This window comes from Amblyomma maculatum, chromosome 1 (genome assembly GCF_055883805.1).
Source record: "Amblyomma maculatum isolate TAMU_Amacu chromosome 1, ASM5588380v1, whole genome shotgun sequence".
In the NCBI taxonomy this organism is placed as follows: Eukaryota; Metazoa; Arthropoda; class Arachnida; order Ixodida; family Ixodidae; genus Amblyomma; species Amblyomma maculatum.
Genome location: NC_139344.1, coordinates 209117419 through 209137371, shown reverse-complemented (window position 1 = coordinate 209137371; position 19953 = coordinate 209117419). Strand labels below are relative to the sequence as shown.

The window sequence follows — 19953 nt, the reverse complement described above, 5'->3', positions numbered from 1 at the left end:
TAAACGGCTCCCACAAAAAAAAAAAAAAAAAAAAAAAAAAAAAAAAAAAGCCTGCCGGTTCTTAACGTCCGCAGCCGTCATATCTTACGCTACGTCGCGCGTACCGCACAACTGAAAGGATGACTCTCGCAAAAAAAGAAAAACAGAGAGAGCTGCCACTTCTTAACGTCCGCAGGCGCCATAGCCACGTCAGCCGCCGCGCGCAGAGGGTTCGCAACACACGCTGGAGAAAGCGTCTGACGTCTGTCTGAAAACGGGCTGAGCTGGCTTGGCGCATGCGTAGCGCGTGCTGAAGGAGAGAGGTAGCTCGGCAAGAGAATGGGCACACCCACGCACATGGCTTGCAAACTTCATGTGTTGGCGCGCGGGAAACGTTAACTGCAGATGCGTGCGCCTTCGGGGAATGGGCGCGGCGCTGTCCAGAACTGTCCTCTCATTCCTTCCGCGCGTGGCTTGAAAACGCCACGCGGCAAACGGCCAAGGGTGATGCGATCGTCTTTGGGGAAGGCACACTTTCCAGTGCGTGGTGCGGAGTTCGATATATCGAACGACCGGTGAAATTGAGTTCGATATATGACGCGGCTTTCCTATACATTTACATGGGATTTTCAAGGGGATATTTCGTGAGTTCGATATAACCAAAATTCGATATATCCGGGTTCAATATAACCGGGTTCGACTGTAATATGTTCCAGTATTATACAGTCGAACCCGGATGTATCGAACTCGAAGGGGATCGCAAAATAGCTCGATGTATCGATTATTCGATACACAGAATTCGGCTTGGGACACCGCTTGTGATCATGAAAAATGATACCGTATTTGTCGCGTAATCAACCCGCTCTCATAATGAACCCACCCTCCACTTTTGCGGCCGAGAATAAAAAAAATAACAAAAAGAGCATTAGTCGTTGGCGCGTCCCTCCGTTTCAGCCGGCGCATCTGCAGCTCATTTATTGGCAACATGCTAAGATGCTGCGCAGCGATAACGTCACGGTGTGTTTATTTTTTTTACTATAATTTTGATGTTAGCTCCTGCGGTGATGGAGAGCAAACATGGCAGAGTACCCGTAATGGCTTGATTACACAAGCCTGGTTCGATTTATCACGCTGTGCTTGGGGCGGACGGAATCCACTGCCACAAAATGATTGGAAAGCGTGATAGCTGCAAATGCCGTTTGAAGTGAACAATGCTAAAAGCCGGTGTCATGATCGCAGCTGACCGTGTGCTTTCGTTGCTTGATAGATGTAAGTTTGGACGACTCTTGCAAAAAAAAAAAATAAATAAATCTGCCGCTTCTTAATGTCCACAGCCGCCATAGCTTACGCTATGCTACTCATTCGGCATGATGACAAGGATGGGCGACTTTCGCAAAAGAAAAACAAATTTGCCGCTTCTTAACGTCTGCAGCCGCCATAGCTTATGCTGCGCCGCACGTTCAGCATGACGACAAAGATCAACAGCTCGCTTCTCTAAGGGGCACAGTGGCGTCCTTCGGGCCGCTAATTCCAGCCAACCTCTATGTTCTTTGCACCGTGTCGCCGTTAGTTAAAAAAGAATTACAAAAATTGGCATGAGGAAACTTGAGTTATTCGGTTTATAAAATTCTATATACAAGAAAAAAAGAACAGCACATCTTAGCCAGTTTGAGAGGGAGCCCCTCTCCCATTTCGCTCGCCCAGTTCTAAACTTGGGCGGAATCTATGAGAAACGCAATTTTCCGTTGACGTAGCGGAAGCTATCCACCATGGTTGCCTGTCCAACTCAACCTGTAGCCGCGCTTTTTGGCAGCGTCGTTAGCATGGTAACGACGCTGCAAAGCTGTGCTATGAGGACCAGCTTCTCCGGCTGCCCAAAGTTAGCCTAGCCCACCAGATGCTGCTCCACACCATCTTTGCGAGGGTGTCGATGAGGTGGACCCGACGGTTGGCAAATCTGCATCGCCGTTTTGGTGTTCCGCCGGCTTCCATTGCTGCTGTTGCCGCGAATCACTCAAGCGCTACTTGTGCGAAAGTTCGAGAATGAATGTGGAAGGCGGAGACGGAGGAATGGCGTACAGGAGCTATGGCGAAGCCTACCCTGTACCTGTACAGGGCCAGCAAGAAGGTCACGACTATATGACAACTCCCTGGGCAGTGTCCTGCTGGCAGAAGTCCGCTGCGGAGTGCTGCAGGCTCGGGTGTATCAAGCGCGCTTCACGAGCGATCTCGACACAACTTGTGCCATCTGTGGAGCGTCGGCAGAAACAATCAGCCACGTGATTTTGGACTGTCCAGCGATTTTGCCAACCACCGAGATCCGAACGTTGTCAGCTGCTTTGTGAGTTGAGGAGCCTGTAGGAGGGGAGACCACAAAGCGGCGCTTCGAATTCTGGTGGCAACGGGGAGCCCTGCGACCTCGGCAGCTTTTGGTGACGGCTGTGTGACCTTTGTGCTTGTGACCGTAGAGTCATGATAGCGAATTGACAGACATCTTTCTTTCTTTTTTTTTTCTTTTCTTTTTTAAGCTTTTTCATTTTTGGCTCCGACTCACCGGCAGGCAGCAACGACCCGCTACAAGGGGCAAAGCTACCATCACCATCATCACAGCAAGCGGACGCTCCACTGCGCTTGTTGACAACACCGCATTTGCCTGAGTTTACAGTCCCTACCTTTACAAGCACTTCAAGAACATACATGGAACTAAAACGTTTTATTTGTTTTCTGCGTAGTAACTTGAAGAAAATTCGATTGTAAAATCTAAAGTGCATGCCCAACCAATCAGCGAAGCAGCGCCCAAACGAGAAGGAAATGTCATATCCGTTAACGAATTTCGCCGTCGTTTGTCGCTCACATCGGTGCCAGAACACTAATTATTGAAGCGGATTAAAATATTAGGCACTACGATTTCGCTGTAATGATTGAGCTTTGGGGCATCGAGAAGGTGTAAAAAACCTAGAGGCGGGCTGGAATTATACTCTGTTTCATACATCAGGTGCAACGCAGCGAAAGCTTAGTCCGCAAGAAAAAAAAAAAGAGGCGTATCACTACACGCTCTTTTCGTGGCCGAGTGGTTTCTGCGGAAACGGGCTTTATTCCGAGCATACACGTTTGCAATAACTTGCTTTGCATGCCTGGACAACTTCGTAGTGCGGATCTTTTAGAAAAAATCCGCTCTGAAGAGGCAGTTCGCAGTTGCTGCGCTGCGCAGCACGGAGGGCACTGCTGGCAGGGTTGCGGGGTAGCGAAAACGCGACATGAACGAAAACTACAGACAAAACATACAAAACACCTGAATGCGATCTTTTATCCCTACAAAAGATGCTTTTTATAAAGTCGGCAAATGTAAGATGTATTAAGCTTGCAGACAAAGCAACTATTATTTCCTCTCGTCAAGAGCAGGCACTATTTTTCATCACGAATGCGAGGAGTGCAAACAAGAGCTGTAGCTTTGGCAGTGTTGCACTTGATGTATGAAACGAAATATAGATGTCTGGTGAACATCACGGTGCCCTTGTAACGTCCGCAGCCGCCGTAGCTTACTCTACGCCACACATTCGGCATGACAACACAAGACACTCATCGCACGTTACCCGCCACGCTTGGAAGGTTCACAACACACACTGGAGAAAGCGTACAACGTCTGCTACGGGCTGAGCTAGCTTGTCAGCGCATACGTAGTGCCTGCTACTGTGAACGAAGACCAGGAAAGAGAGAGGAAGCAGAGAAAAGAAGCTTGGCAGAAGAATGGACGCACCCTTGCGCTTTGCTCTATCGCTTTGTTTCTCCCCTCTCGAACACCACAGCTGCATTGGCTGCGTCTGCTCCGTACCGGCCATTGCCAAATTGGTTCCTTCTCGTTCCTTCACGCACATGTCTTGCAAACGTCACGTGCTGGCGCGTGGCAAATGATCACCGCAGATGCGCGCGCCTTTGGTGAAAGGGCGCGGCACTCCCCTAGACCAGCCGTCGCCGAACTGTTCTGCCTCATTCCTTTCGCGCGTAGCTTGAAAATGTCACGTGGCAAACGTCCGAGGGTGATGTGATCGTCTTTGGGGAAAGTGCACCTTCCAGTGCGTGGTGCAGAGTTAGATATATCGAATGGCTGGCGAATTTGGAGTTCGTTCTTCACGCTCATGTCGTATGTCGTACGATATACGACGCAGCTTTCCTATGCTTTTACATGGGATTTTTAAGAGGATATTCCGTTAGTTCAATATAACCAAAATTGGAATTATGCGGGTTTGTTATATCCTGGTTTGGCTGTACTATCTTCCAGTTAATATGTTCAAAATTTGGATCAATTTTGGTTGCTCATTAAATTTAGCTACCAACTGCACGTGAAAGGGAGCTGAACCTCGGAGCATGCAGCATGCATCAACTGGAGTGCAGTGGCGATCAACCTCTGTGGCTTCTTCTCTGCAGCACCTATGTGTGAAGAAGCGAAAAAACTCATGAAAGAAAATAAAACAGCCCCTAACGTATGAGCTGCCTTTGCGCTCCTTAATGGCTAAGGAGCTAAACATCTGAGAACTACAGTGAAGCACTTAAAGAAAACTTTGACAGTCAGCAGCTGCAGCAGTGTCCCCTCAGTACATTGGTGCAAAGAAGCAAAGCATCCAAATATTGTCACATGGTAGGGACAAAGCCGCAAGCACAAAAGAGAAGACAGGCATAATAACATTGAAATCAACTCCTTATAGGGCTGACCTGCGCCCGCAAGAGAACTGATCAACTCGGTGGTGGCGATAGCAGCAAACGTGCTTGCTGGTTATCGAACTGAGAATGCCCGTTTCACTCGTCAGCACTCGGTATAAAGTTGGTGAAGAAACATCTAGGTAAAACCACAAACGATGACTAGCATAACCTGGAACATTGTAGAAACACACGTGGGTGATTGGAATCTTCGAGATGCATCTTGGTGCATCTTGCGCGACAAATAAAATGATAAAGCTGCGTCTCATGGCAATGACTATGAACAAACAACGAGTGCAATAACACTGAAAAGGCCGCATGCCAGCAGCTGTACCAAATACAAATTTGAACGGTATGCGGCAATATACTGAGGCTGCAGATGTGTTGGGTTTCTTCCACACTAAAGACAATGCAAATGCAGACTGAGTTCTGCGAGTACTAGATAAAAAAAACCTGGTGCCAGTAAATGCTAAATTGCAATTTTTTTAAACTGAAATCGTCATTAAATACCTTTATACCCTTTTCAAGAGTTGCAATTTTTGCAAGGTTTGGATAACACCTTTTCTCGCATAGTATGCTTCCTCTTCCTCTTATTTAAAAAAAAAAAAAATGTGTCAACCAGGTTCTGCTGTACCTACGAGTCTTCACTTCTTGGTTTTGTTTATTCAGAAATCTGAGGTGAAAGATGCAATTTTGTTTTTTAATAGATGGCTAACAAGAACCAAGTTTATCATTCGTATTCTTCAATTTTGTTTTTTTCGATAGTCGACAGTGCTTATCTTTCGCAGGATATAAAATTTGGTAAGCAGGGGTGATTATTGAATATTATGGTTGAAGAAAATTGAAATAAAGAGATCTATATAAAGAATAATTTTGGATCAAATAGCTTAAATACTTACTCTTTCACCTCATAGTAAAATATGCAGAAAATGTATGTTGGATGTCCAACTTAACTGTGATGACTTCGTGAATTTTTGTTTGCTTGTGTGTTGTATACGTCTTTTCTGTTTCACCCTCTTCGTTTCTGTGCACATTCTGAATTGCAGTGAACTTGTCTGTTGCAGGCAAATATGGACCTTAGATATGTGCCAGACAATACTGCCAGCTATTTTTGGCCTTCTTCAAAGTAAATACGAGTCGTAAGTAATGATTTTTTTTGCCTATAGACATTTCCTTCTTCTTCTTCTGTGGACTTTGCTTGGCTTTGGAAGTTATATTGTGGTGTAAAACTGCATTTGTCTTTTGTTTTCTTCAAATAATAGCTGAAATAATCTGTGGCTTGTATTCAGCTGTAGCTAGGACTCTTTCCTAGACAAGTGTTCACTCTTCTTAAGAGGTGTTTCAAGCAGAGAAGGAGAATGCTTTTTTGTTCAGAACTTCATTTCATTCAGTACCATTCTTTTTTTTTTTTTTTTTGAATATTGATGAGAGGTGGTTGAAAATTTTGCTACTTACAGAGCTTCCTCTCTTCATCCCAAATCTGTTTTTAGTTAGTTCTAAGATAGCTAACTGCTTTTATGTTTAAAATGCCATGCCATGCATAAGTAAAATACAGAACATGTTTGTGCAGCTGCTGGGCATACTAGTAAGCATGGCAGAGCAATGAAAATGATTTTTCTGGTCCCCAACACTCCACTGAGTGCCTTTAGGCAAAGTAATTCTGTTACCTTGGCGTGCAATATTTTTTAGGCAATTTTATATCTGTTGCTTCATTTACAGTGATGGATGTCTTAATATTTTGAAAATTTTCCTGCTGAAACATATTGCTGATTGCATTAAAACATAGATAAGTGCACTCTACACATCTTAGAGGTCATGTGTGCCAAATCTGGTCTTCATTAGACAAAAGTAAGTGGTTAAAATGCTCTGCACAAAAGCCATGTTTGACCCAAAATAATAAGTTGAGAAAAAGGCGATTGAAAGGTACAAAATTTGTTTACTGTTTTAGCATAGCTGTGATATATCTGTATGAAATGAGCAGGCCAGGGTATCCAGGGGCAATGCTTGACTTTAGAGCTCGCTCGTGCCACAAGTTTTTTTCCCTTGGAATTCTTATTTATGAATGGCATCCCCAGAACAAGTTGTCTTGGCTAGATGGGGGCGATAAGATGAAACTCTCTCTTGGGCTGGCTCAGAGTGGGCTTCACTGTTTGCGTTGTCCGTCTGAGCAGCACGCCAGGATGAATATGTCGACAACACAATAGACGTGGGACACATTACGCTCTTGCAACACAACTCTAGTATTATTGAGAGCTCTTTTTGAACAACTCGTGGATGGAGAGTTTGATTGTCCGCATGCTGGATGTGCCGTGCCACTCACCATTATATTTGCAGCACTGATCTCAGGTAAAGGTGCACACCAACTCCAGACTATTTCTGTCTTCATTCTTGATGCTTTTTTTAGCCATGCGCTAATGAATTCATCTGTGCTATCAGTGAAACTCGAGAGCCCGGCCAGCCCCTTCAAAAGCATTGCCTTCATCAAGGATAGGCTTAGGTACAGTGGATGACTCCATTGCACACCACTGGGAACTGCTGCAGGTTCCCTTGAACTATTGTTTCCACCAATACATTTGAGACAGAAAATTACATTTATTTTTGACATCAATTGAAATGAGGAGCACAGTGGTGCAGGAGCACATGTAGGGAGATCTGCGTGTTGCAAAATGAGTGCATGGGCTATGGCTGCATTTCGCGCTGCCAGCCAGTGGCATGTCCAAAATCATGCCATATGATATCCAATAAAACCGCTTAGTTTTGTTGGGAACTTTATTATTATTACAGTTGAATCCCGCTATAACGAAATTCACGGTGCACGAAAAAAAATTCGTTCTCGCGGAACTTCGTTATCGCAAAAATTTGACGTGAAACGCAGAAAGAATTGCCCAAGCAGCAGCAAAGGCGTTTAATGCCAAAAATCTGTAAGCTTGGTTTGCTTACGCTTCACGGCGAGCAACGCCGTCACGCGATTTTCACACTCGGTCAGCAAACCCATTGCAACATCGTCGTCTCGGACAGCAACGAAATTCCTGATGACATCAAAAGCGTCCATCACCTGTACGGCGGTTGCCGCAGCCGGCGCTTCCTGTACGTCGTCGTCTTCTTCATCGGAAGAGTCCTTATCATTCCGGGCAGCTTTTATGATCTGCTCATCACTCACATCTTCGTGAACAACAACACAAGCGTCAGCGCCGATGTATTCGTCGAGCTCGAGATTAGGCGGCACGGTTCCTATTTCTCCCAGCGTTTTCCAGGCGGCCGCGATCCCCGGAGCCGGTGACGCCTCTTCGTCGTCGTCTGTAACGCCTGGTGTTAGGCCAGCAGAGTGTACGGGTCGACCTTCGGCAAATCCGGCGTGCCTGAAACAGTTCACGATTACTGAGCGCCCCAGTGTGCTCCAGGCAGCAGACATAATCTGCAGTGCCACGTACAAGTCCACCTTCGTGTCTCGGCCGGTTTCAGTGTTAAAAAGCAGCCGCTGAATTAACCTCCCGCGGTAAGCGCGCTTCAGGCTAAGAATCACGCCCTGATCGAGAGGCTGTAAGACAGACGTGCAATTGGGAGGGAAAAACCTCAGCTCCGTGTTAGTGAGCTTGACTTCGTCGGAGTGATGCGCTGAACAATTGTCCAAAAGCAAGCAAACTTTACGGCCCTGCCGCTTCATGTCGCGGTCGAATGCCATCATCCACTCGGTGAAAATAGCGCGGGTCATCCATGACTTGTTGTTTGCCTTGTACTGCACAGGTAGGCTACGAGTTCCCTTAAAACAGCGCGGCTTGGCACTTTTGCCTATGACTAACGGCGGACGCTTGTCCGAGCCATCCATGTTTGTGCAAAGCAGCACTGTGATGCGTTTTTTGCTGTGTTTGCCGCCGTGACAGCGCTGCCCCTTGAAGTCGAGCGTCCTAGCCGGCAACATCTCGTAAAATAGCCCGGTCTCGTCGGCGTTGTAAATGTCTGCAGGCGCGAAGTTGCTTAAAATTCCGGCCATGTTACTCGCCTTCCAAGCAGCTGCTCCGTCCACGTCTGCTGACATTGACTCGCCGCACAACACTTTTCCGACGATGTTATGGCGAGCCTTGAAACGGTTTAGCCAGCCAATGCTGGCTTTAAAATCATCAATGCCAAGTAGGCATGCATAGTTCAAGGCTTTCTGCTGGACGATGCTTCCGGACAGGGGGACGTTGCTGGCTCGTGCTTCCACAAACCACGCATGCACTGCTTTGTCCAACTCTTCATGGAGGGGCCGCGTCACCTTTTTGTGCTTCGAGGATGTGCCTGAAGCAAGTGCCATTCTCACGCTGTCCTTATTGCCTAGAATCGTTGACAGCGAACTTGCAGGAATTCCGAAGTCTTCAGCAATTGCCGCTTTCTTCCTTCCGCTTTCTGCTTGGGCGATTATTTGAGCTTTTTGCTCAAGGGAAAGAGTTTTGCGTTTTTTCACTTGCGTTGCCATCGTGTCCTGCGGATGAAAACTCGTCGTTGTCGAAGAGAAAGGCAGCGAGTGAACAACGCGACCACGACACAAAGCCAAAATGGCGGAACTGCAATCACGTGATTTCATGCTTAATGTGGCTTTGGATTTGACTTGGACTTCTCGCCAATAAAACTAGTTTCGGTTTCGATTTTGAACGCGAAAATTTCGTTGAAGCGGAAACGCTCTGCAAAAATGGTTCGTTGTGCAGAGAAATTTAGGCCATTAATTCTTATAGGATACTCGCGGGGAATAAAAAATTATTCGTTGTCGCGGAAATTTCGTTGTGGCGGTATTCGTTGTGGCGGGATTCAACTGTATTATTACTTTTCACAAGTTTATGAAGTGTGAAAGCTAGCCTTAGAAGGGAAAAGCATGGGCCTACTGCTTTGCACGAGCCCAGTGGCGTGTGACACCACTTTTTGACGCATTACGCGCTTGAAAATGGCTAAGGGTGTCATCGAAAATGTGTCCGATCTGCACAATTTCTAGCCACTTTGGGTGCTTTGATCGAGTTTTTCCATAATTTCTCTATCATTTCCTGCTCCAATTTATTTTTATATGCAATAGAGAAAGGATCAACAGTCCAAAACCCAAGTGATTTTTTAAATGAAAATCGCCGTTTTTCGAACCATGTTTCGCCTTTGCACGCTCAACTTAATTACTCATATTTCGTTTGTTTTTTTTTTCTTTGCCTCAGTGGCTCAGTGGTTACGATGCATAACTACTGAGTTTGGGTACCCAGATTCAGTTCCATCTGTTGGGGCTGCATTTTGATGAACATGAAACGCAAGATGCTGTGCCCATCAAAGAATCCCAGGTGGTTGTGATTACTTGGAGCCCTCCACTACAGCATCCCTCATAGCCTAATTTGCTGTGGGGCATTAAACCACATAAAGCAATAAAACCAAACATATTTCTTCTTTAAATTTTGCATTCATTAGTCTGAAGATTACTGCACAGATGATACAAATGTTATTTCATGAACTGCATCTTTGATCTAATGAAAATATGTCTGTCGACTACTTGCAGCTTTTCTACTGCCATCTGTAGTGTGCCGATTTTTTCCTCTCGGTTTATTACAACTGTCCCCATGATTAAGGACCCCTAACGTTTTGCGGCAGAAAATATGAAATTCTTTGCATTCAGAAAAATATATATATATGTCAGCGATATTCTCTGGGAAACTTCAAATATTGCTTTAGAATACATCTTGCGTTTATTCTAAATAGCGTTGTATTTTTGTCTAAGCTTTTCGCAGTAGCTAAGGCCACCTTCGCCACCAGGCTCGACAGTGGATAGGAGACGCAAACTTTTATGGTGATGGCTCTACTCAATCCAAAAGCCAGGTTTCGTGTTTGCGTGGTAATTTGACTTTCAGCCATCGTCAAGGTCAAACCATCAAAGTCGAACTGCAGTAACATCAGTCATGGCTGAATTTGAATGGCAGATTGCACGCTTTCATACAGCCTGCACACTGAACGCAAATACAATAGGAGATCTTCTAAAGGGCTGTCACACTAGCACGACATGACGCCGGTTCAGTCTGCGTCTGTCGCACTGCGTTGAAGTGAGCAGACTGCGGATGGTAGTGTCGGCACCATGTCACTCGCAAGATGGCCATCGACCGATGGTCCTGCAACTCCTGTGTCATGGAACGAGACGTGCAATAAGCAGGTCACCGCAAAATAGCTTTGTGGACCGCGGGCTACATTCTTAGAAATATCGACTGCGGGCGCCATTGGCGTGCTCACCAAACGTGATTTATCAGCCATTGACTGTGTCCGCACTTCACAGGGCCGATAGCGTTGCCATGAGATGGGTTAACATCCTGAACTCATATAGGTGAAGGATGCCGTAGAGGAGGGTTCCAGAAATTTTGACTCATGGGGTTCTTAATGTGCGCTGTCATCCGACAGCAAATGGGCACTTTGTGTTTCGCTTCCGACAAAAAGCATTCCCCATAGCCAGGATCGAATCCGCGCCCTCGGGATCAGCAGTCGAGCGGTCTAATCACTGGCCACTGTGGCGTGGCAAGATGGGCTTATCTCAAGCGCATTGCAAGAAAATGAAATGACTGTCTCGACATGTCTTTGCGTGCCAGTGAATAAAATAGATGCTCTAGACAGCATTGGTCCAGTTAGAACGTCGTTCGGGGCATCAAAACATCACATGCGCTATTTGAACATCCAAGCAGACAGGGCTTTGCGGTGGGGGAAAAGTTTCTTTTTTCCTCAACTGTGTTCCCTTGAAAATGTGCTGCATGGTTTTCGACAAGTAAACTATCTTTTTTTAATTTCCTGGCAGTGGAGTTTGCTGAAGTTTGCTTTCTATGCTCTGAAAAACTTCTTGTATCAAAACTTGGTGCGAGACTACTTTGTTAATTTAAGGGGGGGAAAATATGTGCATTTCAATGGAAGCTAGAAACTGAAATGAACAAAGTTTCTTACATCACGAACTTTGTTATATTGAAATTCGTTATATCGTGGTTCAAATCTATATCAGTGCTAAAAGGCATTCATCATTGACATAGTGTACAGAACCGGCCGCATGCTTCAAGAATGTGTTTTACCAATTTGGCACTGTGCCCCTTCCTTTTCTTTTCTACTTGGCTCTTCTGACAGCGAGTATACCTGACACCCTGCTGTCTGTTTGTACCGTCGCAATAAAAGGAAACTCTAACAGCGCAATGCCTGCACTCTTTGCTGGTCTTTTTTTTTTTTCTTTTTTTTTGTCGTGCTTGGTGGTAACAAAAAGATGCTAGATTCAGTTATGGACAATTCTAGTGTCTACTTCTTATCATGCAGTTATCAGTGAGATGAAAATTAGAACTGCTGAGCATGTAGCTGCTATGCTGTTCGCATTTTTTTGTCGCCCCTGTACACTTCCCTGAGAGATACATTTGAAACTTTTTCTTTGTCTCTTTGATGACAGCTATACAGCAAATGACAGGGTACAGTTAAACCTCGATGGGGAAAACTTCAGTGTAGGAAAATCCTCAATGTAACGAACTAATTTGGTTTTCACAACTTCGTGTTGTCCATAAAACATTATGCATTTTTTGCTTCAGTACAACGAAGTAAATTTTGCCACACTTTCAATGTAGTAAAATTTTGTTGCTAGCTCGAAACGAACCCGTGGAAGAACTGTGCCGCGAGCTCGAAAGGTTGAGAGGGGCACGTACCGAAGTACTCACCAGAATGCATACATGCCACTCTGAAGGCAGCAGTGCATGGCCATCTGCTATGCTATCGGTGGCAGTATGGGTGAGGTTCGCGAATGTAGTGTCGGAGGAAACCACTAGGCAGCACGAGCGTCTATGCAGTGTGCAGCCACAATGACCAAACACACTTCCGTTCCCACTTGGACTCTATGTGCACGCGAGTAAGGACGACCTTACTGACGCAGCATGAAGAGGCAGTGTGCAGCGTGAAACAGTTTCAGCTGATTTGGTGCAATGGAGGGCACTGTTCTCGCTTTCGCCAATATTGAGAAAGCAAAGCTGGAAAGCCAGCGTGGCCCGCTGCTGCCAGCCTTCATTTTCCTGATTCGCTCCCACGCATCTAAACACGCCATCAAATCGGCGATGTGATTAGAGACTCTCAATTCCTGAGGGCAACGATGATGATGAAATGAAAACTATACGGGCATGCTGTCCCCATGACTGACGTAACGCCCACTGCCACAACAATTAAACTGCCCTGTGAAATGTTTTTGGGGGTTCTCTGCATACCAGAAGACAAATTTTGATGTTGGGAAATTTCAGTTTTACCAAGTAAACTGCTGATTTTACCCACTTCGTTATATGGAGGTTTAACTGTATTATGCAGCAAATGATGCCAAAGTAAATATGGTTATGGGACTATTATATTAGCAGGACATTTCTAGTATAAATCGCTTGGTTTTGCTTCCCCCACATTACTAATTCTTTTTTGTTCTTACTTTCATGTCCGTGTAAAATTCCTGTTGATGCCTGTCCCAGGGTCAGTACCGGAGGCATAGTAAACCATGATACGACTACGCAAACATCTAGCAGGACTGTCGGGAGCATGTGCTTTTTTAGCTGTACATGTGGCGCTTCTCTCATTTCTTAGCTTGGGTTTTACAGGTGCAAAGGGTAACCACCTATCACCATGATTTTGTTTTTCTAAAGAATATTCTTTTCTGAATTGAAAGCAGATCATCATTGATGTCGCATTGGATTATCAGTTTCCTCAAATGACAGCAAGTCACTTTCCTCTGCAGCCAGTATCACCGTGCACTTTGCTTCTTCTTTTTGCCCTTTTTTATTGTGCTGATTGGGAATTGCTCTGCTCTCAAGTATACTAATTTGCAGTAGCTACAGCATGAGATGAACCATTGGACATTTACAGGTAGCACAAGAATGGAATGCGGGTTAAAATTGGGTGCTATGATTTGCTGTAATGTGTGAAGTTGCATGACCTTTGAAGACCAGCCTATAAAAGATGCAATATATGGAAGTGACTCCTAGTTACTCAAACAGCAAAGCTAATATTGCCAGATGCTAGTGAGGCGTCTCTCATTGCCTGAGTCGATTTGAGACGTTAAACCCCATAAACCAAACCAAAACCAAATGCTAGTGATGCTTAGCTGTTTCGTTGAGAGCTGTTGGCCAATTTTACTTTGAGATGTAGGGCATTCCCACAGACTGTCGTCACAATGAACAGTGTGTCTGAATGCTTAGCATAATAAGAGATAAGCCAAGTTCCAAAATGTCTGCAAAAAATACCATCTGAGCATATTGGGCGCGAGCGCCACCACTGGAGCGAACGGCGCTAGTGTTGACCTAGGGGAGAAAGTGGGATCACGTGACTCCTCTTACTGCTGCTGAAGCAGACGCTGTTCGCTTTGCTGTTCGCAAAGGCGGAACAGCAACACTATTTTTACTCAAAGCCTTTAAAGGCTTCATCTTCCGACACGCTATCAAAAAGTTTGCCAATTTCTGGTGGAAGCGCTACTGAGACATCTTCTTCGCACTATGAATTGCTGCTCTGATCGTCGTCGTGCTCGGGAGTCGGTCATGGCACATGTGGGAAGTGGAAAGTGAAAAACACAAATTCAGTAGTCACTAAAAAAAAGTTGCAAATGGCAAGTGGAAAAGTGAGTCGACATGTTCTGGCTCGTCTTGGGATTGTGGGCGGGCGAGGAGTGCTGATGTCGCCATATTTTGACATTTCATATTACTAATGCTTGGGGCTAGTGTGACAATCCTGGGTTTTGTAACCACGGAAGCTGTTACTGCTGCCATTTCACGCTAACATTCACCTAGGATTGTTGCACAAAATGAGAAAATGACACATATATGCACTGTTGTATAGGGGGCACTAGCAAAATAATTCAAAAATAATGCTTCTAGCTTTTAGGACAATGCTACAAAATTGTGTGTTCATAAACTGTTTGTGTGTTCATAACTCGGGCATGAATCTGGCGGTCGGTGATTGTGCCGAGGCTTGGGATAGTAGGCACTTCTGACACCATGTTGCGAGGCTCAGTCACGGCCTGTGTCCCGAGGGGACAAGCAGGAGTTATAGAAGTGACGACAGACGCCCAGCTGATTCCCGAACAAAAGAAGGCACCCCCTTTTATTCCGTAGGCGGCCGCCATTTCTCGCTAACTCAGAGTCTGCAACATTGCACTCATGAGCATTTATGAAGGAAACAGGTTGCACTTAGGCTAGGGCTATTGTTATTAGAAATTTCTCCCCTAAAGTGCTGCCTAAGAGCCTTTGAAAAGGATGGCATGCAGAGCTCACTTTACAACTCAATTTTTTCTGTTGTGCCCATTTTGAGTAGCCACTGGTATTGAACCCACATCACGCTTTTTGCTTCCTGTAACTGTTTTAGCTGTGACTCAGTGTTTGTTTACTGTTTGTTATTTTTATCTTTTTCTTCAAGAACCAAATTCCACGAGGAAAGAGACTGGCCTACACGGGCTGGGCAGTTATTGGAAATAGATAGTGGGCTTCATTCGGGCCCAGAGCAAGAGGCGGCAACTAAGGCCAGACCCTCTCTAGATAATGCCAATGTCTAGTACCAAGTATAAAGATACCTTTTGTAGCTTTCCTTGATTCTAAAGCCGCCGTTGTGCCTGCTAAATATTCCTGTTTGGTGGTTGCACTATTTTTATAGCATTTAAACTTTGTCACTTCCTTGCCCTGTGTTCACAGCCTTCATGTTCTTTCATCTTTGGTCCATGCGAGGCATGAGCCCTGCATGGATGAAGAGACATACCCAATTTTCAAATTATACTAGCAGTTTAAAAAATTAAGAATGACTGTGACATTGCTCAATGGGTTTTACTTATTTGCGTTTTTAAAATAAAGATGATCAGCTGATAAGTAGTTTTATACATGCTGCCAAGGTGACAGGTGCACCTGTTAGCACCTGTTTTGCTGACTGATAAATCATTTGCCAGGTCCGATCAAAAGAAAGCTGAAGGTGTGGAGAGTTTTCATAGTACCAAGTCTCGAATGTGCAGGACCACTGTTCAACCTGTCTAATTCTCATATTGAATCGTTGCTATGAAAGCTGAGGCTTGAGGTTAAATTAATTATGATCACAAGTAACCATGATGTGCCCTTGATTGTTGGCGTATTGTATTATTACAAGACTTTTTTTTGTTTTTACATTTAATTCTGCAGAGTCATTCCGTTTCATTTGATGTCAGCCTAGTAATGCCATCCGAAAGGGGTGGGGTATATTTGCTTGCTGTAAACAGGCGGGAGGGGGGTGTCAGGTCTCCCCTGCTTTCCTACCTCGTGCCCCTCCCCCCACCGCGATTCACGCCACTGCCCGCTCGGAATCTGCAAATAATAAGAGAGTTGTGATAACAGCTGGCTCGAAAGCACTCCCCAGCTTTGTTCCCTGCAGAACTCCTGCCCCCATTTTTAGCCTCTCAGGTTTCCTGTCATCCCGCCAGATGTCGCCGCCAGTCCAGGCGAGTGTTCCATGAGGTGACTAGTGTTCGCGGAACGGCGTGCCGCGCACGTCAAGAATAGCGTCAGTAGCCGAGAGAGTTCACTACAGTTTTGACATTACATGACCTTGATATCGCTCCCGTGATCCTCTTTTGCGTACACTACCAATGTCAACGTCGCCGCCGTCCGCCAAACAGCGACGCCTGTTGTCGCTGCTACAACTACTGGTACTGCGCTACCAGATGGGCGCGTTTCTACGGTACGTGGCAGCGCATGCGCTGTCGGATTCCCAATAACGCTAACACAGTACACTGTATGCTAAAGGTGTCTACCGCGAGTTTTAGCCGAGCACGACCCGTTACGGTTATCCGCTTTCGTGGGTAACTGGGTCGTCACTGCGCACGTGCATATCGCCTTGCGGGCTCCCCATGCCGGCCAGCGGCGCACAAGCCTTGGCGACGCGGACCAAGGATAGCGGGTCGCGCTATGCTGTTTTCGCGGGTGGTTGGTTTAGAAGTGACAGGCGAGCGCGCCGCAGGTTCGTGGCGCCCTGGCCCCGCGAAAGCGGACCATGCTACGCCGAGCAAAGCAGTACCGCCCGCTCGTGCTGCTGCAAAGCGTGAGGACAGCAGATCAACCGATTGACTTAAGCAGTAGTCAAGTGCAAGCTGGTGTGGAGCTGCTCGCTTTTGTGCAACACATGGGAGCTTTGGAGCCACATGATCGCAAGCGGGCGCATGGAAAGGAAACTCGGAACTCCCCCTACAAAGCTTATGCGGCAGTTACGCAAAAGAGCACGCTGCGCCCCATTCCGTAGATTCGTTGTGTTAGAGCGATCGCTCCCCCATGACTACCGCGCACTGCCGCTAAGCGCATGGAACACTCAATCGTAAAGAGCGTGCGCCTCTCTGAAAGCCAAAGTCTTCGGGAGGAAGGAAGCCTTCCTTTATAAAATGTGGTGCGCCATTTCCGCAATTTAATTCACGCCTGCGCCCGCGTTTGACGAAGAAATAGGTTACATCTTATTTTTATGGCTCTGCCACAGCTGCACCATTGGTGTAGTGGTGTGACATCATTTCTTGCGAACATGATCCCACACAACTCTAGTGGGCAGTAGTCTAGCAAAACGAAAAAAAAAAAAAGGTGTATGTCGGTTCGTATGGGAAGTTCAGCGAGTGGACAAACGCTGGCTGCTGCGACGAAACTGACCCGGACTCCACATTTAGCTCCGTAATTGTGGGAACCTGAGCAATGCATGTTAGTACAAACAGCGCTTACGTTCTATTTCGGTTCCCATGTCTCCTGCAGGCCTTGTCACCCCTAGAGCGACCTTTACTTCTTGATGACGAAGGCCTGCAGGAAGTACGAAGGAGTGGCTGTTAGTTATCCGAGCTTTGCCGAGTGTGAGTTGAAATCGTGTAGTTGCTATTCCTGTGAGATGTAGACGCGTTGGAACTCGCGAGACTTGTGGAGGGAAAGAGTATCCGAGGAGCGCGAGCAAAAGGACCCCGCACCTGCGGGCCTGTGTTCGTCTGCAGCGGAGCTTCAGGCACCGGCGTTAATTCGTGATGAGGCTTTTCGGCCAGCAGCTGCGGCATCGCTGCGCGGCGGCCGGTACTAAAGGGGTGCCTGTACGCCTCATGCGCGCATTCGTATTCTCGGTACGGCAGCTTGCCAGCGTGCGGCATATTACGCACTGCGTCGTGACTTTTCGCTACTCCTCCTGCACTGGCGCCCAGACGATCTCAACAGCGAGCCAGTTGTAGTCGTCGTGTTTCCCGCGGCGACTTTCGTGAACTGGATTTAACTGTGTATAACTATTTCGTCGTTTCGCCTTGATGTTACTTTTTTTTTTTTTTTTGTTCTTAATCTCACCATAAGTTCCGCAAGGTGTCCTCGCGTTTTACACTGAACTTAATTCTAAGATGTTTGCGAAGTTCTTTCATGGTCCATTGATTTTTACATGGATTTATTACGGTGCACGTGCAACCTTTGGCCGCCCTCCGGTCGAATGCAGCAGTGGATAGCCTGCGCCAATTGCGGCTGCGTGCGATGTTTGGATAGAGCTGCTACTCTCTGCTAGAGACAGTTGTCGCCAAAATCAGGTGGCGGTAGTTTACTGCCTGTTGAGAAGAGTGCACATAGCATCTCTCCGCCATTTAGTACTTAAAGGGCGCGTGGTGAAATCCAGTCCAATGCTGTTGAGAGCAGTTTTGGTGGGAGAGTTAGTGCGTATCGGTGTAAAGTGGCTTGTGCACGCCTCTGACTCCCCCTTTGTGTTTTTGTTCTGTCCTACTGCAGCGGTGCAAGCTAGCTGAGCGAGATAAAACGCGCCCTTGAGCGTACCTTCTGCATGCTCGCTTCGATAGCAAGGTTCTTAGCATCCCCATGATGGCAGTCTCAAAGCTAAAGGAATAATTTTTTGTTCTGCGCGTGTCTTGACCAAAGTTTAAAAATTCGTATTTTTTACCGCGTGCGTGCGAAGGTAGAAAATGTGATCGCTACTTGAGCCCGGCAAACGCATGGCGGCCGGGGAAGCCTTGCGACTTCACTCAATAGTTGCTGATTGCCGTGTGGATGTAATAGATTTCTTCAAAATGACGTGTGAGCTGTCCGTACATCTTGAGCTAGCAGACAGCAGGTTTGCGACATGAAAAAAAAAAAAAAAAATCCGTTGAGGTTTAACTCTTCTCAACCTAGATGCAGAGCTCTGTTTGGATTGGCTACGCTTGCTGTTAAGCTTCCAGGTCTAATGCCAAATGTCATTGAGGCAATTGATCAGGGTGGTGTTAAGCGGCCTACTTAACTTTAAACCAAACTAAAGGTTCCTGGCTTCAAGGTCAGACAGTCCCACTCGGTGGCCTTGGTGAAACCTGGCGTAATAGAGCTATCGAACCGGTAAAAACAAGGAGCGGCGGCGGTTGGCCACTGGAAGTATACTAGAAGCGTGTCCTTGGGTTAAGCACGCAGATGTCTTAAATGCGATAAGGGACGTTATTGAAAGTCTGGCCTCGTTGTAAGCGAAAAATCGCGAGCATGGCGCTGGCAGGCCTCTCCTTTCGTGTTGGAGGGTGATATCAGAATCAGCCTGCCAGGACCCTTGCGTTCACGTTGCTCTATAGATACATTCATTCGTATTGCTTCAAGCGATATTCCAAGGAGAACGAGAGGAAGAAGATGGTTTACTCGGTATGAAAAAGCACTGAACAAGGGTAAAGGGGGTGCGCCTCAGTTCGCAGGTCGAGACAATGTTTCGACAAGTGGACTTGTCTTTGTCTGGGCAAAGTGATCATCGTGCTCGTTCATTAAAGCGATATTGGGAGATAAAGTACGCCTACGCTATCGCGTCATACCCTTAAAGACAGCTTAACTATCCCCAATAAACTTGCACGTCGTTGGGCAGGTAACAATGGATAAAGTGCAGGAAATAATAAGGCCCTGCTGGGTGGACATGCGAGGTCGCTTGGTGGTTTCGGATTGCCTGGACCAACACTTGTGGGCATGCTCCCCCTCTAATGATGTAAAACTATCGATAGTATAATGTTACGCAAGCGTCGCTCGTAATCTTAGCAGCATACACCTGGCGACGTTTTTCTGCGTGCCGCGAGCGCGCAGTGTGGAGATGCTGCTAATGATGATAGGGCTTCCATTTTCGCAGTCCACACGTTCCTGTCGTACAGTCACGTAATAAAGTATTCGGATAGCCGCGAAGGTTCATTTTGTGCTGGAAACAGCGACCAGTGACGTCTATACTGGTGTCAAGAGGTCGGGAACGCACCGTTGGGCGCCCCTGCTTCTGAGCGAGCCTAAATTGGATGCAGTTATTGCTTCAGTGCCAAACAGTAGATGCTGCCAGTTGTTCCAGATG

At 46.4% G+C, this 19953-nt stretch overlaps 1 protein-coding gene across 5 annotated transcripts in view; it reads left to right on the top strand.

The window, feature by feature from the left end:
- Positions 1–19953, top strand: part of kat80 (katanin p80) — a 200365-nt gene that overhangs the window by 158029 nt on the left and 22383 nt on the right. For 4 of the 5 annotated variants that reach the window (XM_084590174.1, XM_084590172.1, XM_084590175.1 and 1 more), the window contains one exon: positions 5739–5813. In XM_084590174.1, the coding sequence (XP_084446300.1) occupies positions 5739–5813 (75 nt within the window). Of the gene's footprint in view, positions 1–5738; positions 5814–9848; positions 10056–19953 lie in introns of those variants that run through there. The other variant, XM_084590177.1, reaches the window with a different exon arrangement.